The sequence below is a fragment of the Macaca fascicularis genome, chromosome 13 (assembly GCF_037993035.2).
Source record: "Macaca fascicularis isolate 582-1 chromosome 13, T2T-MFA8v1.1".
NCBI classification, from domain to species: Eukaryota; Metazoa; Chordata; class Mammalia; order Primates; family Cercopithecidae; genus Macaca; species Macaca fascicularis.
This window is the reverse complement of record NC_088387.1, coordinates 22,441,545-22,469,523: the sequence shown is the minus strand read 5'-3', so window position 1 is coordinate 22,469,523 and position 27,979 is coordinate 22,441,545. Positions and strand designations below refer to the sequence as shown.

Genomic DNA, 27,979 nt, shown 5'->3' with positions numbered 1-27,979 from the left:
GGGTGAGAATCGTTACAGCATCAAAGAGTTGTGAAGATCCAGTGGTAGAACAGTCGCCGTGTCTAGCACAGTGACTGGTAGAGACTGCAATTCTTTTTTTTTTTTTTTTTTTTTTTTTTTTTGAGACGGAGTCTGGCTCTGTCGCCCAGGCTGGAGTGCAGTGGCGCGATCTCGGCTCACTGCAAGCTCCGCCTCCCGGGTTCACGCCATTCTCCTGCCTCAGCCTCCCGAGTAGCTGGGACTACAGGCGCCCACAACTGCGCCCGGCTAATTTTTTGTATTTTTAGTAGAGACGGGGTTTCACCGTGGTCTCGATCTCCTGACCTTGTGATCCGCCCGCCTCGGCCTCCCAAAGTGCTGGGATTACAGGCGTGAGCCACCACGCCCGGCATTGGAACCACTTTCAATGACATTTCCTTCTTACTGGGAGAGGCAGTCTGAGAAACAGATTGGATACTGAAACACTGGGATGTTCAATAGGTTATCAGTGACTTCCATCCAAAGATCATGAGGGACCCACCTGGAATTGAACAAATTTGAGTTTATTTCTAGTAGCAAATAACACATAAAATGGGAAGCTTTTGGAATAGGGTGTTAGAAAGTATCTATAATTGGGCCAGGCGTGGTGGCTTATGCCTGTAATCTCAGCACTTTGGGAGGCCAAGGTGAGTGGATCATGAGGTCAGGAGTTCAAGACCAGCCTGGTCAACATGGTGAAATCCCATCTCTACTAAAAATACAAAAATTAGCCAGGTGTGGTGGCATACGCCTGTAATCCCAGCTACTTGGGAGGCTGAGGTAGGAGAATCGCTTGAACCCGGGAGGCAGAGGTTGCAGTGAGCCGAGATTGTGCCACTGCACTATAGCCTGCGTGACAGAGCAAGACTCCAATTCAGAAAAAAAAAAAAAAAAAGTATATATAATTGGCTGGGGACAGTGGCTAATGCCTATAATCCCAGCACTTTGGGAGGCTGGGACTGGTGAATTGCTTGAGCCCAGGAGTTAGAGACCAGCCTAGGCAACATGGCAAAACCCCGTCTCTACAGAAATACAAAAATTAGCTGGGCATGGTGGCACACACACCTGTGGTCTCCCTTGGGAGGCTGAGGTGGGAGGATTGTCTGAGCCTGGGAGGTTGAGGCTGTAGTGAGCCATGATTGCATCACTGCACTCAGCCTGGGTGACAGAGTAAGATCCTGTGTCCAAAAAAATAATAATAATAAATAAATAAAAATAAAAATCTATTCTAGGATTTGAGCTTGTGTCAGGTGATTTGGGGGAGGGTTTAAGAGAGTCGGGTTTTGCTCTGGAAGCAGATGTAATTCTGTGATCTTATTTTTGAGATGGTATCTCGCCCTTTCGCCCAGGCTGGAGTGAAGTGGTGCAACTCGGCTCACTGCAACCTCTGCCCCTTGGGTTCAAGTGATTCTCCTGCCTCAGCCTCCCAAATAACTGGGAGTACAGACACCTGCTACCACTCCCGGCTAATTTTTGTATTTTTGGTAGAGATGGGGTTTCACCATGTTGGACAGGCTGGTCTCAAACTTCTGACCTCAGTTGATCCACCTGCCTCGGCCTTCCAGAGTGCTAGGATTACAGGCATGAGCCACCGTGCCTGGTCTAATAATTCTTACCTATCAGGCAGGAGGAAAAAGTCAAGGCTAAAGAAGCAGCAGTTACCATTAGGCTGGATAGGAAGTTTTTGGTTATTTTTGTGTCTGTCTTGGACAATGTTCATGTTTTGTCTGTGTTGAGACATGGCTATGGAGGAGCCTTGTTTTTGTCTTCATCCATCATGGTCACAATGGTCTTGTTTGATGTTGATGCTCTGAATTGTTTATGCCCCATAGAACACCAGAGCTTCCAGATCAGGAGCCAATTTTCTCTTTGAATGTTTTAGAAATTGTTTAAAATAAAAACCATCCCCCAAATTCCAGCATATGGATTGCCCTCTTTTTTTTTTTTTTTTTTGAGACGGAGTCTCGCTGTGTCTCCCAGACTGGAGTGCAGTGGTGTGATCTCGGCTCACTGCAAGCTCCGCCTCCCGGGTTCACGCCATTCTCTCGCCTCAGCCTCCCAAGTAGCTGAGACTACAGGCGCCCGCCACCACGCCCGGCTAGTTTTTTGTATTTTTAGTAGAGACGGGGTTTCACCATGTTAGCCAGGATAGTCTCGATCTCCTGACCTCGTGATCCACCCGCCTCGGCCTCCCAAAGTGCTGGGATTACAGGCTTGAGCCACCGCGCCCGGCCTGGATTGCCCTCTTTAGACCTTTTTCTCACCAGGTATGCAGAGGCCATAGACACTGTGGTTGAAAATGTGAACTCTGACTCCTGGCAGCTGAGGCTAGAATCTTCCTCCCGTCACTTAACTGTGTGTGAACCTGAGCAAGTTATTTACTGTGTTGGCTAATTTTATGTTTCAGCTTGCCTCTGATGACAGAGGTTAATTGTTTTAAAAATACTGGGCTAAGGGATGCCCAGATAGCTGGCAAAACACTATTTCTGGGTATGTCTCTGGGGGCATTTCCGGAAGAGATTAGCATTTCAATTGGTAGACCAAGTACAGATGAATACCCTTCTCAATGTGGGCAGGTGTCATCCAATCCACTGGGGTTAGCCTAAATAGAACAAAAAAGCAGAAAAAGGCAAATTTGCTCTCTGGCTGTTCAGGCTGAGGTATCTTGTCTTCTCCGGCCCTTATGTACATGGGTGCTCTGGTTCTCAGGCCTTCAGACTCAGACTGAATGACACTACCAGTTTACCTGGTTCTCCAGCTTACTGATGGCAGTGTGGGACTTCTTATCCTCCATAATCATGTGAACCAATTCCTGTAATAAATCTCTTTCTCTCCATGTATGTGTGGAGATATATATATATAAAAATACATATAAAATGTATACAAACATATATACATATAATATATATGAAACAGGGTGATTTTTTGTTGTTGTTTGTGTGTTTGTTTTGTTTTGTTTTTGAGATGGAGTCTCGCTCTGTCTCTTAGGCTGAAGTGCAGTGGCACAATCTTGGCTCACTGCAGCCTCTGCCTCCCAGGTTCAAGCAATTCTTCTGCCTCAGCCTCTGGAGTAGCTGAGATTATAGGTGTGCACCACTATGCCTGGCTAATTTTTTTTTTTTTTTTTTTGAGACAGAGTTTCGCTTTTGTTGCCCAGGCTGGAGTGCAATGGCGCAATCTCAGCTCCCTGCAACCTCTGCCTCCCGGATTCAAGCAATTCTTCTGCCTCAGCCTCCCAAGTAGCTGAGATTACAGGTATGCACACCACACCCGACTAATTTTGTATTTTTAGTAGAGATGGCGTTTCTCCATGTTGGCCAGGCTGGTCTTAAACTCCTGACCTCAGATGATCCACCCACCTCAGCCTCCCAAAGTTCTGGGATTACGGGCGTGAGCCACCATGCCCGGCCTAAGGTGATGATTAAGTAAATCAAATCCACATAAAGCTGTCAGGACAGTACCCAGCACAGAGGATTGCCCTGTTGTTACTGTTACTACCGAATGTTCAGTCAATTCTCAAGTGCCTGGGGAGTTGTAGGAGCCTCTGGCTATTGTCATTCCTTGTTTTTGGAGATGGAGTCTCACTCTGTCACCCAGGGCTGGAGTGTGGTGGCGTGATCTCAGCTCACTGCAACCTCTGCCTCCTGGGTTCAAGCAATTCTCCTGTCTCAGCCTCCCGAGTAGCTAGGACTACAAGCGCCCGCCACCATGCCCAGCTAATTTTTTGTATTTTTCAGTAGAGACGGGGTTTCACCATATTGGTCAGGCTGGTCTTGAACTCCTGACCTCAGGTGATCCACCTGCCTCAGCCTCCCAAAGTACTGGAATTATAGGTGTGAGCCACCGTGCCCGGCCATCATTTCTTCTGCATTCTCTTCTTTCCTGTCTGCGCCGCATACTTACCCCACACAGGTCTTCTTGAAAGGTCCCTTGCATCATGTTACTGTTGAGTGACATATTCCATGCTCACTCTCATTTATTGAGCATGTACTCGATATCAGGCACTGGGCTGGGCAGGGTATTTCGAGTTTTACTGTATTTTCCTGCACGGCAGACATTTTTAGCCCTACTTTACCACTTCAGAAGGAAACTGAAGAGAGAATATAAGTAACTTACTTGAAGACACACAGTTTGTAAGTGGTAAAGCTGAGTTCAAGTGCAAAATCATCTGACTCTAAAACTTTTTCCTCTCTGCATTCAGCCTCCCCCATGAAAGTCCAGCACTGAAGGTCTTCATTGCACAGCCCCAGATGCCTTTCCAGCCTGACTTTTAAATATCCCCTATACAATCAAAGAGCATTATGGAGGGTCTAGCAGGCTCAGAGGAAGTCAAGAGGAAAAAGGCAGCTCAAATAGTTTTTTGTGGGGGAAGCAAAAAAAAAAAAAAAAAAAAAAAAAAAGCACAACTAAACAAAGACATGGACATGGCATAAAGTAAGTGACAAATATCTGCTGAAGTGCCATAAATGTTCAGAGAAAAGGGATGTGGGTGAGAATGAGCAGTCAGGAAATGGTTCCCACCAGAAGCCAGGCAGTGGCTGAGGCTTCAGGGATGAACCAAATTTGGACAAGAGAAGGATGCTCCTCATCTAACACTTGATTTCATCGCTACCTGTTCTCTGCCATTTCTTCAGTCTCCCTCAACTCCAGATGACCCTGGCCTGCCTCTGCACTGCCCTGCATGTGCTTTCTTTGGACACTTCCTGCTTCCTCTCCCTCCCAGTGTGTCAAGTGCTGGATGGCAGGAACACAGCGTTTCTCATCTTTTATCATCATCCACCAACACCTTCCTTCCTATGACCACACACACACACACACACACACACACACAGCATCTAGCACCATGCCTCGCTCACCAAAGACAGTCAATACTTGTGCGTTGAACAAATGAAGCAAAAGGTCCCAAGTTCTTATCTCAGTTCAACAATTTCACCATGTTGGTCAGGCTGGTCTCGAACTCTTGACCTCATGATCTGCCCGCCTCGACCTCCCAAAGTGCTGGGATTACAGGCGTGAGCCACTGCGCCTGGTATCATTTCTCAGGTACTGTGCACATCCACCACCACGAAAGCATCCGAGACCAGACCTTTGATTGGCTGTCTGCCTCTGTCCACCCCTGGAAGATTTTGGGCCTCAGCTCCTCCATCTATAAACAGTGGGGGTGGCGCAGCCATGGTCCTCTTACCCATGCGTAAGGATCACAGAATCTCCAATAAAGCTTGTTAAAAGTCCAGGGTTGGCTTCATTTCCCAGAGTTTCTGACACAAGTGTGGCAGCAGAAATCTGCATTTTAATATGTATCACAGGAGACTCTGAAGAAGAGGGTCATTGGGCTGCCCTTGGAGAAACCCTGTGCTAGGTGACCCAGCTAGTTTCTATGAATCTAGAATGGAAAAGGATGACAGACCCTGTGTGTGGGGCTCCTGAAGGCATCCAGTTGGGGACACACCTCTCCGAAGCACAATCACATCTTAATTTTCAGAGCCATCCACTTGAAAGCTAATGACCCAGTGTGTTTGCAGCGGTGGGACAATCAGCGTCCCGGATCCCTCCTGGAGATCTGGAGATTCCGCAGGGCCCCTTAACGAAATGGATTCCTCTCGCCTTCCCTGCTGTGCGGCAGGGGCTGATCCTGAATTAACTCGAGATCTGTTTTTTGTTTGTTTGTTCTTCAGGTGAAGGGGTTTCTATTTCTGACGAGGGCCCTCCTGGCTAAGACATCTCGTTTGGGAAAGGCAGTGTTTGCTAAGCTCTTGGAGGCTCCAGGCTCCTGGAGAGGGAGCAATATCCCCACTGCGCTGGGGAGGAGGCCTTTGTAGTGTCGACCTGCTGTTTGTGTTTCAGGCTCTAAGGGAAGGGTTGCTCCTAATTAAAGGCATAAATGCTTTAATCCCTGGCCTGAGGGCTTCCCATAGCGCATTAGCCGTATTAGGAAGGAAATGGATTGTAATCCCTTTAATATAAACCTAGAGGAAGTTGAGGGCTTCTGATTGGGGAGAAGAATTTCCTCCTGTGATTTAACAATATTAACATACTGAATTTGCATAGGCCGAAATTTGGGGCCCAGCTCTCTCCAGGCTATGGTAGGAGATGTGGGAGTCACTCTCAGATGACTTTTGGGGTGTTCTTGTTCCTATTTCCGTCGAATGAATGAAGGTTACGATAATTTAACTCCTACAGCATACCAGACTAGGTGTTAAGTAATTGATATTTTTCTTCTTTAGTTTTCACATCTAACCCTGTTGTACATGTATGGGGTTATTTTCTCAGTATAGATATTTAGATTTAGAGGTGAGTATCCTCACTGGAGGTAGCAGGGGAGAAGGAGGAATGATGCCTGTTGAGGGCCTTTGGTGTGCCCCTGCTTTGTATAACCTGTTTATTGGATCTTGTCCATACACCTTTTTTTGCATCCTTTAAAATAATGTTTATTTTAACATAACCATGCTTCTAGAAATACACTCATATTTCTATATGAGTGTTTTTTTTTTAAATAATATAATTTGGTTTATCTTACCTTACACAATTTTTTTTTTTTTTTTTTTTTTTTTTTTGAGACGGAGTCTCGCTGTGTCTCCCAGGCTGGAGTGCAGTGGCGTGATCTCGGCTCACTGCAAGCTCCGCCTCCCGGGTTCACGCCATTCTCCCGCCTCAGCCTCCCAAGTAGCTGAGACTACAGGCGCCCGCCACCACGCCCGGCTAGTTTTTTTGTATTTTTAGTAGAGACGGGGTTTCACCATGTTAGCCAGGATAGTCTCGATCTCCTGACCTCGTGATCCACCCGCCTCGGCCTCCCAAAGTGCTGGGATTACAGGCTTGAGCCACCGCGCCCGGCCACCTTACACAATTTGAACCCAAAATTTGGATGTGATTTAAACTTTAAAAAAACAAAAGCAGGATTTGCTTTCTGGGTTATTTTTCATCTCTTACAAATGTAGGGAAAGATTCTCCCTTGCCTGCTGCTAAAGGAGAAAATGAGAACCATGAAAACATTTACCCGTTTTGAACTTCAGAAAAAGTCACATGTATTGCATTGTAAAAACTTAAAAATTGGTACAACATGTTTCGCAGTGTTTCAGGGCAAGCTCACTCAAAGTTCAGTAACTATGTGGTCGTCTGGGGTGGAGGAAGCCTGTGCAGGCATTGAGGATTTCAATCTCAGTGAAGAGGGCACTGAGCTCCTGGGAGCGAAGTGACTTGTCCACACTGCCAGAACCAGCAGGTGGCTGAGCTGAGGGCCCTGCCACTCCTGCAGCTTGTTGCACTAACGTTGCTGCATTGGCACTGAAGCTAAGAGATTCTGCAGAAACATGCCGGGCGCAGTGGCTCACGCGTGTAATCCCAGCACTTTGGGAGGCCGAGGCGAGCAGATCATGAGATCAGGAGTTTGAGACCAGCCTGACCAACATGATGAAATCCCGTCTCTACTAAAAATACAGAAACTAGCTGGGCGTGGTGGTGCATGCCTATAATCCCAGCTACTCAGGAGACTGAGGCAGGAGAATCGCTTGAACCCAGGAGGCAGAGGTTGCAGTAAGCCGAGATTGTGTCACTGCACTCCAGCCTGGGTGACAGAGTGAGACTATCTCAAAAAAAAAAAAGGAAAAAAGACAAAAAAAAAACCTGACTGCAGTGAAGGTAGCACACAAAGGGGGTTAAAAAGAGGCTCGAGTACATGGACCAGCAAGGCCTGAGCACAAGTGCCAGTGACCTTATCATCCTTCTGGCCTGATTTCCCTTCTGCTGCCCTTGAACGCTCCATTTGGGAGGCACAGGATACCTGTTAGTGTCAGGGCAGTGTTGCTCTGCAGGGCTACTTGGGAGGCTACGGTACCTAAATTAGGGATATTGTCCATCCTCCCTGTTGGCTTCAAGTACCACCCATATCCAGCAATTCCAGAGTGTATAACATGTTCAGAACTTTCTTCTCTGAACTATAAACCCTTCTGCTCATGGTGTTTACGCGCCTCTTCTTGGAAACCACACAGGCTCCACAACTGGAATATGATCCCAACTGCACTCACAGATTTATTCCTGGCATTAGTTCATTTTCTGTTGCTTATAACAGAATATCTGAAACTGGGTAATTAATAAATAAAAGTCATTTATTTCTCACAGTTACAAAGGCTGAGATGTCCAAGGCCAAGGGGCCGTATCTGGTGACAGCCTTCCTGCTGGTGGGAACTCTTCAGAGTCCCAAAGTAGAGCAGAGCATCACCTGGTGAGGGGCTGGGCATGCTAACGTGCTAGCTCAGGTTTGTTTTCCTCTTCTTCTTTTTTTTTTTTTTTTTTTTTTTGAGACGGAGTCTCGCTGTGTCTCCCAGGCTGGAGTGCAGTGGCGTGATCTCTGCTCACTGCAAGCTCCGCCTCCCGGGTTCACGCCATTCTCCCGCCTCAGCCTCCCAAGTAGCTGGGACTACAGGCGCCCGCCACCACGCCCGGCTAGTTTTTTGTATTTTTAGTAGAGACGGGGTTTCACCATGTTAGCCAGGATAGTCTCGATCTCCTGACCTCGTGATCCACCCGCCTCGGCCTCCCAAAGTGCTGGGATTACAGGCTTGAGCCACCGCGCCCGGCCTCTTTTCCTCTTCTTCTAAAGACACCAGTTGCCCTCCCATGATAACCCATTACTCCACTAACCCATTAATTCATTAATTCATGAAGAGCCCTCATGACTCAGTCACCTTGTAAAGTCCCCACCTCTCAATCCTGCCACATAGAAGATTAAATTTCCACATGAATTTTGGAGGGGACAAATATTGAAACCATAGCACTTCCCAAACTGATGCCTCCTTCTGCCCTTCCCACCTCAGCAAAGGACCATCAAGTTCCAATGGCTTATTTGAGAAATCTGGGAATCTTTTTGAACCTACTCTGTCTTGCCACTGCCTCTTCCTGATAATGATTAAATCCTATGTGGTCTACTTTCCTAACGTCTCTTGAACCTACTCACTTCTCTCCATATCGACTGCCGTCTCATCCAACTGTCCCAGCCATCATCATCATCATCATCATCATCATCATCATCCTCCTCCTCCTCCTCCTCCAGTGGCCTACAATGGATAAAGTCAAAAGTTCTTCCCATACCTTGCTTGATGAGGTAGCATCCCCTCTCCAGCCTCATCTGGAGCTGCCCTTGTCCCTCCTGGCTCTGCTCCAGCAGAGCAGCTTCTCTCCTACACTTGGGAAGTCCATTTCCTGCCGTAGGGCAGTGAACAGAACTCTCCTTCCCCTTTAGAACCGAGTTAAAATGTCATTGCTTGAGGCAAGTCTTCTCTGACCAGATCCCAAGACTGGATCAACCTCCGCTACTCCACATTTCTCCTTCATGGCACTTGTCAAAATTGTAATGAAAGACTCACTTGTGTGATGATTTGAATATTTATCTGCCACCATACTGTAACTTCATAAGGACAGAGACCATTTCTATTTTATTTCATTACCATAATTCCAGGCCCTTGCACAATGCCTGAGATACAGCAGGAACTCAAAAAATATGGGGGCAAATACTGGTATGAAGAACACTAAGCACCTTCATAGACATATCTGTTGACTTTCTACGCTCTTTTCAGGTAGATGTTACCTCTGTTTTACAGATGATCAGACTGCCTTTTATTAATCTTACATGATTTACTCAAAGACATGAGGATAGCAAGTATCCGAATTTGAATTCAGGACTCCAAAAGTGTACTTGGTAATATTTTTCTGAAAAAGACATACTTGGGTCACAAAAATCACTTGTTATGCCCCAGCTGTCCCCTCTACTCTTATCCCTGTGGCCCCTCTGTTCTTTGCCTTAGGCTTTGCCATCTCTTTCAGTTTTATTTAATTCACAAGCACTTCTTAAATCCCCACACTTAAGTGTCCATGCACTGAGTAATAGAAAGGAAGATCCAGCTCTTTCCCTCAAGAATCCCACAGTTAGGAGAAATAACTATGTGAGCTCTCCAACCTTGAATTTGTAGGTATTGTTTCAGCTGACAGTTACAGAAACCCATCTGAAATTGGCATTAGTAAGAAAGGGAATGTACCGGTTCGCATAAACTGCGAGGTGTAGATGTAGGTCAAACTTCAGGCATGGTTATATCCAGGGGCTCAGTGTTAGTCAAAATGCTATTGCTGTTTCTATCTCTTGGGTATTTTTTTCTTTGTGCTGATTTTATTATTGGCCTGACTTTCTCTACACAGTGGCTTCAGGCAGCTTGAGGCTCACATGGTTCTTAGTGCCTGCTGTTTCAGCTCTTCCTTCCCAAGAGCTAGGGATGGCACTCATCAGTCCAGCTTGGATCATGAGCCTCTCCCTGGATCAATCACTCTGGCCTAGAGAGTGGAATATTCTGGTGGCAATGTGCCCATTTAGAGTTGGAGTACGATCAGCACCACCCACACCATGTGATCCCCAAACGGGAGTGTCCTAGTCCATTTTTTGTTGCTATAACAGAATACAACAGACTAGGTAATTTATAAAAAACAGAAGTTTAAGGCTGGGCCTGGTGGCTGACGCCTGTAATCCTAGCACTTTGGGAGGCTGAGGCGGGCAGATGAATTGAGTTCAGAAGTTTGAGAGCAGCCTGGCCAACATGGTGGAACCTTGTCTCCATTAAAAATATAAAAAAAGTTAGTTAGGCGTGGTGGTGCATGCCAATAATCCTAGTTACTCAGGAGGCTGAGGTGGGAGGATTGCTTGAACCCAAGAGGCAGAGATTGCAGTGAACCAAGATTGTGCCATTGCACACTCCAGCCTGGGCAACAGAGCAAGGCTCCATCTCTATAAAAAACAAAAACAACAACAAAACCCAGAAGTTTATTTGGCTCACAGTTTTTGAGGTCAGGAAGTTCAAGGGCATGGCAGCGGCTTCTGGCAAGGCCTTTCATACTGTATTATAACGTGGTACAAAAGTGGGAGGGCAAGTGAGTGTGTGCAAAAGCGGTGAAACATAAGGGGCGGCCTCACTTTATAACAACTGGCTCTTGGGGTAACTAATCCAGTCCTGAGACAGCAATAACTCATTCACTATGGCGAGAATTAACGCAGTCCCAAGAAAGCGGCATTAATCCCTCTTAACCACCTACTTGAATCTTAAAAGGCCTCACCTCCCAACACTGCCATGCTGGAGACTAAATTTCTAACACATGAATTCTGTGGACACACTCAAACCAAAGAAAGGCAAGAAGCAGTTCTCTGAGGGGAAGTTGGCATTCCATTAAAGAAAGAAGAGGAATGCCAGAGATTTCCAGCTGACTCAATCTCTTGACCTTGCCCATCATTCACTTCTTTCTAGGCACGTGGCTCGTTCTTCTTGTTCTCAGTGGTTCCTGCCTTTAGGCTTTGCACTAGCTGATTGCTGTTTCTGGAATCAGCCTCCAGATCTTTGCATGGCTGGTTCTTTCCCATGCTTCAGATCTCTACTATAACATCATCCTCTAGGAGAGACCTTCTTGGACCTCGCATCTGAAGTGCCACTAGTCATTCTCTTGTGCATCACCTGGCTTATTTTCTCTATCTATGGAGGGTGACCTACTTATTATTGTGTTTGCTCTGTGTTTTCTTTTTTTTTTTTTTTTGGGACGGAGTCTGGCTCTGTCGCCCCGGCTGGAGTGCAGTGGCTGGATCTCAGCTCACTGCAAGCTCCGCCTCCCGGGTTTACGCCATTCTCCTCCCTCAGCCTCCCGAGTAGCTGGGACTACAGGCGCCCGCCACCTCGCCCGGCTAGTTTGTTGCATTTTTTAGTAGAGACGGGGTTTCACTGTGTTAGCCAGGATGGTCTCGATCTCCTGACCTCGTGATTCGCCCGTCTCGGCCTCCCAAAGTGCTGGGATTACAGGCTTGAGCCACCGCGCCCGGCCTGTGTTTTCATCTCACTGGAATGTAAGCAGAGATTTCCATCTATTTTTGTCATTCTTGTGTCTATAAAGCTCAGAACAATGCCCAAACACAAAATAAGTGCTCAGTAAATATTGGTTGGATAAATGAGTCTATGGTGGCACCTAGTGAGATAAAGGAAAGCTTTATGGAGGAGGTGTCCCTTAAAGAAGGTGGATTATTCAAATCCCAACCTCAGGGCTGGGGCCAAGGATATTTTAGTGGCTACAGATGTGGCTGGTCGTGGTATTGACATCCAAGATGTGTCTATGGTTGTCAACTATGATATGGCCAAAAATATTGAAGATTACATCCACCCCATTGGCTGCACGGGACGAGCAGGCAAGAGTAGGGTGGCCATCACCTTCCTCACAAAAGAGGACTCTGCTGTGTTCTACGAGCTGAAGCAAGACATCCTGGAAAGCCCAGTGTCTTCCACTAGCCAACAACCCAGATGCCCAACATAAGCCGGGCACCATCCTCACCAAGAAGTGCTGGAAAGAGACCATCTTTGCCTGACACAGCACTCTTCCTGTGGGCTGAGGGCATCTCCGAAGCTGCCTGATGCCTGTTCTTCAGAAACCTCACATCCCTCTTTCCAGGTCCTCATTCTTGGGTTATGGGGGCTTAGGAAAACAATCAGACTCGCTAGCCCAGACCCTCAGGTCGGGAGGCCTGCGTGTGGGGCTGCAAAAGGAGCAGACAACGCTGTTGGAGGCAGGGAGAGGAAATTACCACAGTTTTTTGGCCCAGCTCTGCCCTTCTTTGCTTTGGGATTGCGCTGGGCCATCAGCTCATGCCAGGCTATGGGGGCAGCCATTTGGCATTGCTGCCCAGACTGAACAGAAACCTGGCTGCCTGATGGGACCTCCTTTGGCACAGACTTGACTGTGTAACTGTATAAACTGCAGCAGCATCGTTGCCCTAGATGCCCCAGGGGACCTGGCACCATGAAGATTACGGACAGTGGAATCTTCCTGTCATCTGGACAGCTGTTTTCCTGTTTGGATGGTAAAGTCGAGCGCCTTTAGACCTGTGCACAGCCCCACACCAAGGGGTGCTGTGTGCTCTAGGCATCCCCTCCCGCAGGGGATTTTCTAAGTAGATGGGGGGACAGGGTGAACTGGCTGTGTCCATCTTTGTCACTGAGTGAAATCTCTGTTTTCTATTCTCTGAGAAGATAAGTTTGTATGTTCTGAGAAGAAATACATGAATATTTTTTAGGCCGGGCGCGGTGGCTCAAGCCTGTAATCCCAGCACTTTGGGAGGCCGAGACGGGCGGATCACGAGGTCAGGAGATCGAGACCATCCTGGCTAACACGGTGAAACCCCGTCTCTACTAAAAAATACAAAAAACTAGCCGGGCGCGGTGGCAGGCGCCTGTAGTCCCAACTACTCGGGAGGCTGAGGCAGGAGAATGGCGTGAACCCGGGAGGCGGAGCTTGCAGTGAGCTGAGATCCGGCCACTGCACTCCAGCCTGGGCGGCAGAGCGAGACTCCGTCTCAAAAAAAAAAAAAAAAAAAGAAATACATGAATATTTTTAAAAATTATATATATATAATATAATATATAACATATATATGTTTAATATAATATATAATTAAATATACATATTTATATATAATTACATAAAAATATATAATATACACAAATATATATATACAATTTAACATATATAACAAAGTTTACCATTTTAATCACTTTTATGTGCATAATTCAGTGGCATTAAATACATTCACAATGGGCAACCATCACCACCATCCATTCCCAGAACTTTTTTTTTTTTTTTTGAGACGGAGTCTCGCTCTGTCGCCCAGGCTGGAGTGCAGTGGCCGGATCTCGGCTCACTATAAGCTCCGCCTCCCGGGTTTACGCCATTCTCCTGCCTCAGCCTCCCGAGTAGCTGGGACTACAGGCGCCTGCCACCTGGCCCGGCTAGGTTTTTGTATTTTTTAGTAGAGACGGGGTGTCACCGTGTTAGCCAGGATGGTCTCGATCTCCTGACCTTGTGATCCGCCCGTCTCGGCCTCCCAAAGTGCTGGGATGACAGGCTTGAGCCACCGCGCCCGGCCTCCCAGAACGTTTTAAAATATTCTGAAACAAAAACTTCATATCCATTAAACAATAACTCCCCGTTCCTCCCCTCAGTCTCTGGCAACTATCATTCTATTTTCTATCTCTATGAATTTTACTTCTCTAGGTACCTCACAGAACTGGAATCACGCAGCATTTGTCTTTTTGTGACCGGCTTATTTTGCTTTATTTCACTTAGCATAATGTCCTCAAGATTTATCCATGCTGTAGCAAGTGTCAGAATTGCCTTCCCTTTTTTTTTTTTTTTTCTTAAATTTTGTTTCGAGACAGAGTCTCACTCTGTCACCCAGGCTGGAGTGCAGTGGTGTGATCTCGGCTCAGCCTCCTGAGTAGCTGGGACTACAGGCATGCACCACCACGCCTGGCTAATTTTTGTATTTTTAGTAGAGACAGGGTTTCTCCAATTTAGTCAGGCTGGTCTGGAACCCCTGACCTCAGGCAACCCACCTGCCTCGGCCTCCCAAGTTGCTGGGATTACAGGCATGAGCCACTGCGCCCGGCCTCCCTTTTAAGGCTGAATAATATTCCATTGTACATATATCCCAAATCCATTCATCTCTGAAGGACATTTAAGTTGTTTCTACCTTTTGACTATTGTGAATCATGCTGTTGTGAACATTGGGGTACAGGTATCCATTTGAGTCCTTGCTTTCAATTCTTTTTTGTTTATAACTAGAAGTGGTCTTGCTAAATCATATGGTTTTAATTTCTCCATATCCTCACCAAAGCTTGTTTCTGTATATTTTTTTTTATTGTAGCCACACACTATGAATGTCAAAAAGTATGACATTTTGACAATTTTGAGCCAGCCTGTCAGGCAACCGAGGCCTGGGTGGCAGTCTATGGTGCGAAGTGGATTTAGTCACACACAGTCTGATGTTATAAACCACGTGGGCTCTATTTACCTTTCTCTCCTAGGAATAGAGAGATTCTGTAGAGTGTCAGAAAGCACTGGTCCCCAAGACCTTCCAGTGCTGCCAGGACTCATGTTGGCTCTGGTGAGCCAGGGACAGGGGAACTGACCTGCAGGCAGCCCGAGCAGCCACCCACCCACCCACCTCACAATGACAGGGACCCTCATCATAGGTCAGGGCTCAACTCAAAGACAGGCGTGGCAGTGGGACACAGCAACAGGACTCTCCATGTGGCAAGGGCACCTGGAGGTGGGAGGGCAGGAGCGTCGTCTTGCCCTGGCAGAAGAAAGGGTCGGCTGTGTCTGCATGGCAGCTGGTCCCCAGCCCTAGGAGAGAAGCTGTCTGTGAGCAAAAGGAAGGGAACACAGGGGTTTGTTGAGATCTGAGCACCACCCTGCTGGGCCACTGTCTGCTGAAGGGAGTGGGGCTTAGGGGAGGGTTCCCTGGGAATGCAGTGGAGTACCCCTCAAGGATCTAGGGGGCCATGCACACAAGCAGTCTGTGCAGCGAGGGCCCTGCTAGGACTTCAGGGCTGGAAGGGAGGGGTCGGAGTTAGGCCTACAAACTACTGTCGTTCAGCTGGGAATGCAGAGTCTCGCAACTTTCTTCACCTTGGATACTCCCCTCTGAATAAAGGTGGCTCTGAGTCCTAGGCCTGGGCCTTCCTCCATCCAGGGGAAGTGCTGAGGCCTGGTTCAGAGGAACATGTGAGCTGGAGCCAGTTCATACTGGCTCACAAGAGCCCATCCTGTGCATATCTGTGCAACTCAGTGCCAATGATATTATGTTGATAGCCTGAAATGAGCCACGATAGGAGCATTTACACCACAGAAATTAGCAGATGCTATAAACCCAGGGCCTATTTTCCCTGAAAACATGGTTGTTAAACATTTACCAGCACTTCACTTGCCCTAGGATCAGATATACCTCTCAAACAGTAAACCTGATCAGTAAATGTGATCTTCTACACAACCCTCATTCTTCCTGAGTCCTGCTCCAGCCCTTTTGCCCCAGGGACCCTGGTATCACCACCAACCCCTTGATGATGGAGTGACATGCAGGGTGGGAGCCCAGGGAAGATGGGGAGGAGTGGGCTAAGAAAGCTGGGGCAGCCATGCTGCATTGGCACAGCTTGAAGATAGTGGCTGCTTTCCTTGTCTGTGGCAGAGCAGGGCTAAACAACTTGTCTGTGTCTAGGTCTTTTGCCATGGCAGGTGTGAAATACCCGGGACAGGTGAGTGATGTGGGTTACTATCCCCTGTGATGGTCTCAGGGTTGGGTAGCCTCAGCAAGCCCCTGGAAGGGCCAGGCTCCTTAAGGCTCCTCCTTCTCATCTTTCTGGAATGATAGTTTTGGGGTTTTTTTGTTTTATTTTTTTGGTTTTTTGTACAAGAAGAAGAGAACTGAGTTCTCTTCTTTATAATTTTCTGAGGGTTCAGTTATTTACTCAGCATGCACTTATTAGGCACCCACAGTGTGCCAGGCCCTGTGCTGGGCTTTGGGACTGCAGAGATGTCTAAGTACACTAAACCTGATCTAGTGTACTTTATTAAATCCATCACAGTACACCCTGTAAGTGCTGTTGTGGAGGGTTGTGAGGAACAAGGAAAGGGTTTAACTCTTGGGAGGTAGAGAATAAAAGGGTGGGAGAGATGTTTGGGGAAGAGATGTTTAGTCTGGGTCTTGGAGGATAGATAGGAGTTTGCTAGTCTGTGAGGAGGGCAACTTGCATTTCTATCAGGAGATAGGAAAAAGCACATGCCAGGCCCATGCGAGCGGGAGGAAGTGAGGCTGGAGTAGAGAGGGCAGGAAGGTGGTGGGATGGTAAAAGTGGGTCACAGCCAGATCATCTGGGCTCTGAATGTCAGGCCCAAAGTCAGCCTTTGTCCTACAAACAGCAAGAAGCCATTGAATGGCTTTAAGCGGAGGAGTGACGAGGGGGAATCTCTTGTTTCATATTCTCCTTGTGCTTTAGGACCCTGTGGATTTAGACATATACCAAAGCTCCCACATGGTCGACTATCAACCCTACGGGAAGCACAAATACTCCAGGGTCACGCCGCAAGAGGTAGGAAGGCATGCAAGTCCTGTCATTCAATCAACTGTCCACTGAAATTCCCTCTATTGCTTCATTTGTATTACAAATGTGGACATTTGGACACTTGTTAGAACAATATCCAATGCCAGGAGATGTGACTTAGAGATCTTTTATGTGCATGTGCATGTATGCGTATGTATTTTTTTTTTTTTTTTTTTTTTTTGAGATGGAGTCTCACTCTGTCACCCAGGCTGGAGTGTAGTGGCACAATCTCGGCTCACTACAAGTTCTGCCGCCTGTCCGGGTTCAAGCAATTCTCCTGCCTCAACCTCCCGAGTCGCTGGGATTACAGGTGCCTGCCACTACGTCGGCTAATTTTTGTATTTTTAGTAGAGATGGGATTTCACCATTTTGGCCAGGCTGATCTTGAACTCCTGGCCTCGTGATCCACCTGCCTTGGCCTCCCAAAGTGCTGGGATTACAGGCGTGAGCCACCGTGGCCGGCCATGTGTGTAAGTTTTCAAATGTACATCATATATATCATGCATACAAAAGATTGTAAATAATACACATTTACAGTTTAAATTACACTGATAAACACCGATATAACCATTACAGACAGCTTAAAACATGGCACATTAACAGTAGCAGTACCTTGTAGCCTTTTGGTTAGCCCACAGATTTACCCCTCCTCCCATCTCCAGAAGTGGTTAATCATTCCCTTGTAGGCCAATTGCAGTGGCTCACACCTGTAATCCCAGCATTTTGGGAGGCCAAGGCAGGCAAGAGTTGAGGCCAGGGATTTGAGACCAGGAGTTTGAGGCCAGCAGTTTGAGATCAGCCTGGCCGATGTGGCGAAATCCCGTCTCTACAAAAATTACAAAAATTAGCCTGACGTGTTGGTGCACGCTTGTATTCTCAGCTGTCTGGAAGACTGAGACAAGAGAATCGCTTGAACATGGGAACCAGAGCGAAACTCTATCCCTCCCCAAAAAAGTCGTTCCCTTGTGTGTTTTTCTAAAAACTTATTTTACCTTATACGTATATATCCCTTCAAACAAATTGTTTGGTTTTGCCTTTTTGAACTTTATTACACATTGAATTTGTACCCTTCCGCAATTGTCACTTTTTGCTAAGCATTATGGCGTATTATTCATTTTCTGCTGCATAGTATTACATTGCGTGAATATGCCACAGTGTACTGTATTTGTCTCTTCTGTATCTGTCCCTTCTTATTGGTGGACATTTGGGCGCTTTGTTCCTACTCTTCCCACTCCCAAATGCTGCATTGAAGATGAGATAAGACACATCCTAATGTTCAAGTGTTTATCCATTCCAGGAGTGGAATTGTTAGTCATGGAGTATTAGGTAAAATCACTGTTTTCCAGAGCGGTCACACCAATTTACATTATAGCCAGTAGGAGACGGTTACTTCTGTTGCTCTGCAATGTTGCCATTGCTTGGTATTGACAGATATTTTAATTTTTGCCAGTTTGGTGGGTGCAAAATCATATTTTCCTGTGGTCATAATTTTCATTTCACTGACTATTAATGAGGTTGGCCACCTTTTCATTTGTTGATGGAGATTTGTTATTTTATAAAATGTCTGTTCATGTCTTTTGCTCATTTTTCTACTGGGTTGCTTGTCTTTTTCTTATTAATTTGTAGGACTTCTAAAAAATATTCTAAGCATTTTTCCTTTTTTTTTTTTTTTTTTTTTTTGAGGAGTCTGGCTCTGTTGCCCAGGCTGGAGTGCAGTGGTGCAATCTCGGCTCACTGCAACCTCTGCCTCCTGGGTTCAAGTGATTCTCCTGCCTCAGCCTCCTGAGTAGCTGGAATTACAGGCGTGCACCACCACACCCAGCTAACTTTTGTATTTTTAGTGGAGATGAGGTTTCACCATGTTGGCCAGGCTGGTCTCGAACTCCTGTCCTCAAGTGATCCACTCACCTCGGCCTCCCAAATTGCTGGAATTACAGGCGTGAGCCACCACATCTGGCCCTAAGCATTTTTCATTTGTCAGTTATATATGTGGATAAACTCTTCTCCAGTTTGTGGTTTGTCTTTGCACTAAATATTTCAGGGAGTGTGAATTGTGATTTTTAATATAGTTAGATTTATCAGTTTTTTCCTTTATCATTTTCTCTTTTCAAGATTACTTAAAAATCTTTTCTTGTCCTGAGGTTTCCCCACTGAGAAAAGACGATCTAAACAAACAAAGATGGATCAATCTCTGAGATGTTATTTAATGGAAGCAAAGTGTGGAATGGAATATAATATTCATCATTTCTGTACAAACCAAGGGAAGAAGATATACACATACATGTTTATATGCACATCAAATATTTCTAGAGAGACACAAAAAGCACTGATAGCAGTGGTTGTCTCTGGAGATGGGAACCAAAGGAGGAGGAGAATGGAAAAGAGACTTACTTTTCACTATAAGCTCTTTTGTGTAATTTCAGTATTCCCTCTGCTGTATAGGTTACATTCAAGGACTAATTTAAAGTTTTAAAAAAATAAAGCAAAGAAGGGTGTGCTCTGTCTTGGATGCTTCCAAGAAAAGCTACATCATCTCTCGTCTCTCACCCCTCCATTCATGTGTGATTTGTTTCCACAGCAGGCAAAGCTCGATGCTCAACTCCGGGACAAAGAGTTTTATAGGCCCATCCCTAACCCCAACCCCAAGCTAACGGATGGGTACCCTGCTTTCAAAAGACCCCACATGACTGCCAAAGACCTAGGACTTCCTGGCTTCTTCCCATCACAGGAACATGAGGCCACATGGGAGGACGAGCGCAAGTTCACCAGTACCTGCCATTTCACATATCCAGCTTCCCACGATCTGCACCTGGCCCAGGGTGACCCCAACCAGCTCCTCCGGAGTGCTGACTTTCCGTGCCTCCTGGATCCCAAGCACCAGCCTGCTGCAGAGATAGCCAAAGGCTACCTGCTACTGCCAGGGTGTCCCTGTCTTCATCACCATATAGTCAAGGTCCCTATCTTGAACCGGTGGGGACCCTTGATGCCATTTTACCAGTAGGAAGGATGAAAATACCTTCCAAAGGCTCTTCCAAGGGCATGTGGAAATCCTACGACCTTGGAGTGCAGAGAGGAGAACTGAAAATAAAACTGGAAGGATGTTCCAACTGCAATGGGACCCTGGGATCATGTTCATTCTACCCCTCTCCCTGGGCTGCCCTGGGCTACAGCATGCCCATTGCAGAGAGAGGAAGAGAGGGAGGGAGGGGAAATCAGTGTGTATTTAGAACTGAAATTTGTGTCATGTTTCATTATAATTAAGAATCCTGGCCGGGTGCTGTGGCTCATGCCTATAATCCCAGACTTTGGGAAGCCAAGGCAGGTGGATCACCTAAGGTCAGGAGTTCAAGACCAGCCTGGCCAACATGGTAATACAAAAATTAGCCAGGTGTGGTGGCTTACACCTGTAGTCCCAGCTACTCGGGAGGCTAAGACACAAGAATCACTTGAACCCAGAAGGCAGAGGTTGCAGTGAGCTGAGATCACGCCACTGCACTCCAGCCTGGGCAACAGAGTGAGACTTGGTCTCGGGCGGGTGGAGGGAGGGGGGAAGAGTCCTATTGTAAAGATTCTTACTGTTTTAAGCATTTATTAATAAAGTTGGGAAAAGTGTGTTTCCCACAGTCATCTAGATATTGGCTGTGACTGCAAAACGTGAGGTGCTGTTGGATAACTTTTCCCCTCAATATTCTTATTTTAGTTTATCCATCACTCCTGCCTTGTAGCAATCAACAGCAACAGTTTAAAGGGCATTGTTTCATACTTTTCTTCTTGCTCAGTGGAATGCACGTAAACATACATACGTATGAGTCAGTGAGGAAATAGGTTAAGCGGCTATAACAAAGAGAACCAAAACATAGTAACTTGACCAACATGCTAGTTTATTTCTCTCTTGCCTAATAGTTCAGAGGTAGACAGTTAGGAGGGTAGAACATGTTTGTTGTGGCTTCATCTCTAGGTCCAAGGTGGATGCTATGACCTGAATTATGTATCCCACAAATGCATATGTTGAAACTCTAACCCCCAATGTGATTGTATTTGGAAATAAAGCTTTTAGGAGGCAATTAAGGTTAATCGAGGGCATAAGAGTAGGGCCTTAATCCAGCAGGACACCTCTTCTAATAGGCGTCCTTATTAGAAGAGGGAGAGAAAGAGATCTTTCTATCCATGTACATGCACTGAGGAATGGTCATGGGAGGACGATCTGAAGGCAGCTGTGTCCAAGTCAGGAAGAGAGCCCCCACCAGAGACCAAACCCTGCTGGACCTTGAACTTGGACTTTCCAGCCTCCAGAACTGTGAGAAAATAAATTTCTGTTGTTTTAGTTGCCCAGTCTGTGGTGTTTTGTTATGGCAGCCCAGGCTGACTGATACAGTGGCTGATTCAGTTGTTGACATTTTTCAGTTAGCAGAAAGAAGAATAACCAGGGGGATACAGATACTTTTCTTTTAGCAGCACAATGCAGAAATGATATTCTTCACTTACTGTCTTGTCCCGTTGGTCAGAGCTTAATTATACAGCCTTACCAAACTCTGAGGAAGGCCGGGAAGTATAATCTCTATTTTGGATGGCCATGTTCCCAGCTAAAAATGAGGGGTTTATTAGTTTAGAAGGAGAGGATAGATTTTGGTTGTGACTATCCAGCTTTGCACAATGCATGAGAAATCTTTTGCTTTGGGATCATACTGTACACCAGTGTTTCCCCTAGGGAATATTATTAAAATGCAATTTTGGTTCTGTAGTTCTAGGGTGTACATTCTGCATTTCCAACAAGCTCCCACTATTCTATTTCCTACCTCTATGAGATCAACTTTTTAAAAAACTCCACAGATGAGTGAGAACATGCACGATGCCAATGCTGCAGGACCGTAGGGCACTCTGGAGTAGCCAGGCTGGACACAATACTCTGCAGGCTGATTTCCCACCCACTTATAGATTTAATTATTTTTAATGACTACCTAATATTCCATTGAATTGATGCATGTTGATGTATTACAATTTCATTATTAGTGGATAGTCATGCTTTTCCAGTTTTTCCTGTACACATAGTGCTGTGATAACTATTCATGAACATATATCCTTACCTATTGATGTTTTTATTTCTGTAAGACAGAATCCTACAAGTTATTTAGATGGTGGGCACCATCTTAAATAAGCTCTAAAATTATGAAATTTTAGATATGTAATGTGATAATATTTTTTCTAGCATAAAATAATGCCTTCAGTAGAAAATATTGCAAAGTGAAGAAAAGTTTGGAAGAAGAAAAGGAGACCACCTATAAAATCCCACTACTCAGTGATAACTACTGTTAACATTTTGATGCCAGGGTGGCAGGATAAAGGTTAAAATCTTGACTTTTTGTTTTATTTTGGTTTTTGTTTTTTTGAGACAGGATTTCACTCTTATTGTCCAGGCTGGAGTGTGATGGCACCATCTCAGCTCACTGCAACCTCCACCTCCTGGGTTCAAGTGATTCTCCTGCCTCAGTCTCCCAAGTAGCTGGGATTACAGGTGCATGCCACCAAGCCCAGCTAATTTTTGTATTTTTAATAGAGATGGGATTTCACCATGTTAGCCAGGCTGGTCTCAAACTCCTGACCTCAGGTGATCCATCCGCCTTGGCCTCCCAAAATGCTGGGATTAGAGGTGTGAGCCAGCACACTTCGCCAAAATCTTGATTTTGGAGTCAGACAAAACTGAGGCTTCACCCATGCCTTAATTGACTATTTACTAGCTGAGGATGTTCTAGAAAATCTCTCTGAACATCAACTGTCTCATCTGTAAGAGGCATTAATAATGCTCCTATCTTATGAATGAACCCTGAGCAGTGCCTGAGATAGTCAGTGAGACCTTTTGTGCACATATTTACAAAATTCACACTGAATTCTGTAATTATTTTTGTTTTTCTGTTTTTGGGCAATAATATATTTTATTAAAGTATTTTTTCATGCCTACTTTCTATCTCTTGTATCATCCCCTGGTTGATTTCTTTCTTTTTAAAAAATTATTTTAAAAATTACCACATAATAATTGTACATATTTGTAGGGTACTTGGTGATGTTTTGATGTATGCAATGTGTAGTGGTCTAATCAGAGTGTGATGATTAATACTGAGTGTCAACTTGATTGGATTGAAGGATACAAAGTATTGATCCTGGGTGTGTCTGTGAGGGTATTGCCAAAAGGAGACTAACATTTGAATCAGTGGGCTGGAAAAGGCAGACCCACCCTTAATCTGGGTGAGCACCATCTAATCAGCTGCCAGCTTGGCTAGAATATAAAGCAGGTAGAAAACCGTGGAAAGACTAGACTGGCCTAGCCTCCCAGCCTATATCCTTCTCCCGTGCTGGATGCTTCCTGGCCTCGAACGTGGACTCCAAGTTCTTCAGTTTTGGGACTTGGACTGGCTTCCTTGCTCCTCAGATGGCCTGTTGTGGGAACTTGTGATTATGTGAGTTAATAATAAGCTCCCATATATATATTATATATATAAGATATATATATGGATATAGGATATCTGTTCTTATCAGTTCTGTCCCTCTAGAGAACCCTGACTAATATACAGAGTAACCAGTATATTCATAACATCAAACATTTATCATTTCTTTATCTTTGGAACATTCAAAATCTTCTCTTCTAGCAATCGGAATGTATATGATAAATTGTTGTTGGCTCTAGTCACTCTATCGTGCTGTAGAATAGTAAAGCTTATTTCTCTTATCTAGCTATAATTTTGTATCCTTTAATCAACCTCTCCCTATTTTCCTTCCCCTCCTATCCTTCCCAGCCTCTAGTAACCACTATTCTACTTTCTATTTCTGTGAGATCAACTTTTTAGAAGACTTCATATATGGCCAGGCGTGGTGGTGGCTCACACCTGTAGTCCCAGCACTTTGGGAGGCCGAGGCGGTGGATCCCCTGAGGTTGGGAGTTCAAGACCAACCTGACCAACATGGAGAAACCCCGTCTCTACTAAAAATACAAAAAAATTAACCAGGCGTGGTGGTGCATGCCTGTAATCCCAGCTACTGGGGAGGTTGAGGCAGGAGAATTGCTTGAACCTGGGAGGTGGAGGTTGTGGTGAGCTGAGATTGATCCATTGCACTCCAGCCTGCGTGACACAGCAAGACTCTGTCTCAAAAAAATAAAATAAAAATAAAACATAAAAAGATTTCATATATGAGTGAGAACATGTAATATTTGTCTTTCTGTGCCTGGCTTATTTTGCTTACCATAATGTCCTCCAGGTTCATCCATGTCAGGATTTTATTCCTTTTTGTGGCTGAATAGTTTTCCACTCAAATATATACCACACTTTTTTAACCATTCGTCTGTTGATGGATGCTTAGGTTGATTGATATTTTGGCTATTGTGAATGGTGCTGCAATAAATATGGGAGTGCAGATGCCTCTTTGATATACTGATTTCCTTTACTTTGAATAAATACCCAGTAGTAGGATTGCTGGATCATATTGAGTACTGTAATTTTAAATCCTGCTTGATTTTAATTGCATTAACTATCAACATTCCCACTCAACCTTAAAACTTTATAAACATCATTGCATTAACATACCATAATTTACTGTTGTTAGCTATTCCAGATTTTTTCCATTATGCATTTTCTCTTACAAATAAGGGATAAGGTGACATTTTTTACAATATAAACCTTTTTTCTGTAATTAGGTTGAAAAGGAGTAGCAGGCCAGGTGCAGTGGCTCATGCCTGTAATCCCAGCACTTTGGGAGGTATAGGTGGCTGAATCATCTGAGGTCAGGAGTTCAAGACCAGCCTGGCCAACATGGGGAAACCCTGTCTCTACTAAAAATACAAAAATTAGCCAGGTGTGGTGGCAGGCGCCTGTAATCCCACCTAGTCAGGGTCTGAGGCAGGGAAAATCGCTTGAACCCAGGAAGTGGAGGTTGCAGTGAGCCGAGATCGCACCATTGCATTCCAGCCTGGGCGACAGAGACTCCGTCTCAAAAAAAAAAGAAAGAAAGAAAGAAAGAAAAGTAAAAAAGAAAAGGAGGAGCAAAGTTACTGGGTCGAAATGCACGAACACATTCTTGATGCATATTACCAATTACTACTTTCTAATCAGATGTATTTTTAATATTAAGAAATGGTTACTAATTTTGTTAGGTGTGATGAGGGCATTTTGGTTATGTTTAAGCATTTATTGTCTATTAGCGATCATTTTCTTTTGAAATATTAATTATCTGAAGAGTTGATGTCTGAAATTTATTTTTAAAAAGCTCTAGCAAAACAAACAACGTTGATGGGGGTAGGAAATAGGTCAAACAATATCAGTGACAAAATAAAAATTGTTGTTGGGTGACAGGTGCTTGGAAGTTCATGATTCTACTCTCTCTGCTTTTGGGTGTGTTTGAAATTATCCACAATAAAATGGAGGGGAGGGGAGGGGTGGGGAGGGGAGGGGAGGGGAGGGAAGGGGAGGGAAGGGAAGGGAAGGGAAAAGAAAGATATATCTCTTTAGAATACTACTAGCCATTTATGAGAGTACTTAACTCATAGTGTCCTTATCATCCCTGTTATTCTCAAGAAAGAAAGAATGAAAGAGAAAGAAAAGAAAGGAAGAAGACTGACTATTAGTTTGATAAGAGTACAGTCTCTTTGATCCCTGGTGAGGTGGAATAACTTTTCAAAGGCCCTTTATCTCTTCATCAGTTGTAAAATGCTTCCTGGTCAGTACGTTCCTTTCTCCCTATCTTGTTACAATCTTTAGTGAATCTCTTTTATCCATAACATGCCTTCTAAGATGTCTAGAAAAGAAAGTATCTACAAAAGAAAGCTTACTACCTCTCAATGCTTGTTAATAAATAATTTTTTTTCAGTGACAGGTCATGTGGATCAGCTGATGGTTTTAACACATGGAATTTCTACAAAATGCTTTAGCTGAGGTGAAAACATTAGTAACAATATATATTTGCTGCACACACCACACATATTATTTCATCCTCATACTCAGATGAAGAAATAGAGGTTGAGGGGGGTTAAATACCTGGTTCAAGTCCACAGGTAACAAAGCCAGAATTTAAATCCCAGATTTGATTCCAACCCTAAAGTTTTAGTCATTTTTGAAAACTTGCATGTCACTTTATTCTAAATAAAAGTTTTATTCTAAAACTGCATTTATTTATTTTTTGAAACAGAGTTTTCCTCTGTCACCCAGGCTGGAGTGCAATGGCATGATCTCGGCTCACTGCAACCTCCGCCTTCCAGGCTCAAGTGATTCTCCTGCCTCAGCCTCCCAAGTAGGGATTACAGGCGCATACTAATTTTTTGTATTTTTAGTAGAGACGGGGTTTCGCCATATTGGCCAGGCTGGTGTTGAACTCCTGACCTCAGATGATCCACCCACCTCGGCCTCCCAAAGTGATGGGATTACAGGCGTGAGCCACCGTGCCTGACCTATTCTAAAACTTTAATAAAACTATTGTCTTGCTCCCTAATGTCCACGTTTCTTTGATTAATAGCCATCGGTGTGAACAACCTGGACCAAGGTCAGCTGGATTCAGAGATATCCTTCAGTAGTTCTTAATCTGAGATGTTCAGAAATCTCCTTGGAAATGTCTATTTCTGGAGAGACCATCACTGTCTCTCCCCTAGGTGGAGAGAGCAAGAAGGTGAGCCATGACCTGGGTCCCCTGGAGCAGGAGAGGACAGCGGTAGGGGAGCCCAGGAAGGGATCAGACACAGGAGAGAAGCATGAGTTGACACCCTAACACGCTGCTTTTGAGGCACTTGCCGCACCTTCCCACAGGAGGCTGAGGAAACGGCTCTGAGAAATAGCTACTAAAGTCCTAAGATTCTGCCTCAGAAATCTCCTTCGAATTTAGCCCTCCATTTAGATCCCACCGCAGCAGGCCTCCTCTATGGCACCCGGGAACGCCCCCTGCAGTGCTCCCCATTTTAACTCTAGAGGAATCATAAAACACAGGTCCGATTACATATTCGTTGTCTGTCTGTATAACCACCACGTGGGCGGTCCCACAGCTAAGGCCCTTCCTAGGAGGCAGCGACCCCTCCCTCCAGCCCCATCTCCACCTGCCCTGCACGCGTACTCATCCCTCTCCCACTTTCTGCCTTCCACTTGCTGTTACTTTTTGTAAACAGCCCTTTCTCCTGGTTTCCCCTAGCTGACAGCTGACACAGCCTCCTCTGAAGAATCCTGTTTTGACAACCCCCTGTCCCTAACAGTTTGCTCTCTCTGTGTATTCTTAAGTCCCTTTGTTCCTACATCTTTCAGAGGGGGCTGTGAGGAGTCTGTGAGCGAACACTTAGTGCCTACCCTGGCAAACAGTGACTGCTCAATCATTGTGAGCTATATTTTATTTTATTAAACAAAATTTTTTTGAGACAGAGTCTTGCTCCGTCGCCAGGCGTGATCTCGGCTCACTGCAACCTCCACCTCCCAGGTCCAAGCGATTCTCGTGCCTCAGCCTCCAGAGTAGCTAGGATTATAGGTGTTAGCACAACTAAGTTCCTCTTCAAAACTTAAGTCCCTGTTTATGAGTTGTAAGGTTATAAGCTAGCCCTTCTCCTTGCTTTCCCCTTTCTCCACTTTGGCCTTCAAAGTCCTCATCTCACTACCTTATTTGGAAAGAGTTTCAAATTTCCTTCTGTTCTGTAACCAACCCCCTTGCTGTGCCCATGCGTGTCCAGGCATGCCTAGGCATGCCTTCCCTCTTGCCTAGTTAGTAACAGTCTCTCCTCCCTACTCCTCTTTTAGCAAATGGAGTGTTTACCCTATTTGGAGAATTTTAAGTCTTAGCCAGTCGAGTCAGTTTAGATTGTGAGGTTCAACTCCAGCCAATGGGGAAAGGACACAAAAACAAGAACTGCGTTAGGGATAAAAACCCCTTCTCTCCTTTGTTGGGCTGCTCTTGCCATCGTGGCTGACACAGGCAGCACCCTTCTGCAGAAGTAATTGCCTTGCTGAGAAAACTGTTTGCCTGAGTGCTGGTTCTTCTTTGCGGGACTGAGCACT

The 27,979-nt window shown here is 45.3% G+C and overlaps 1 protein-coding gene across 3 annotated transcripts in view; it reads left to right on the top strand.

Annotated features, from left to right (window-relative positions):
- The window catches only part of SPMIP9 (sperm microtubule inner protein 9), an 85,715-nt gene extending 60,379 nt beyond the window's left edge, over nt 1-25,336 (top strand). For 2 of the 3 annotated variants that reach the window (XM_065526831.1, XM_045368919.2), the window contains 4 exons: nt 3,155-3,273; nt 4,220-12,892; nt 16,866-16,958; nt 19,549-25,336. In XM_065526831.1, the coding sequence (XP_065382903.1) occupies nt 12,890-12,892; nt 16,866-16,958; nt 19,549-19,971 (519 nt within the window). In that variant the 5' untranslated portion in view covers nt 3,155-3,273; nt 4,220-12,889 and the 3' untranslated portion in view covers nt 19,972-25,336. Of the gene's footprint in view, nt 1-3,154; nt 3,274-4,219; nt 12,893-13,808; nt 16,125-16,865; nt 16,959-19,548 lie in introns of those variants that run through there. The other variant, XM_045368918.3, reaches the window with a different exon arrangement.
- Nucleotides 25,337-27,979: the final 2,643 nt, after the last annotated feature.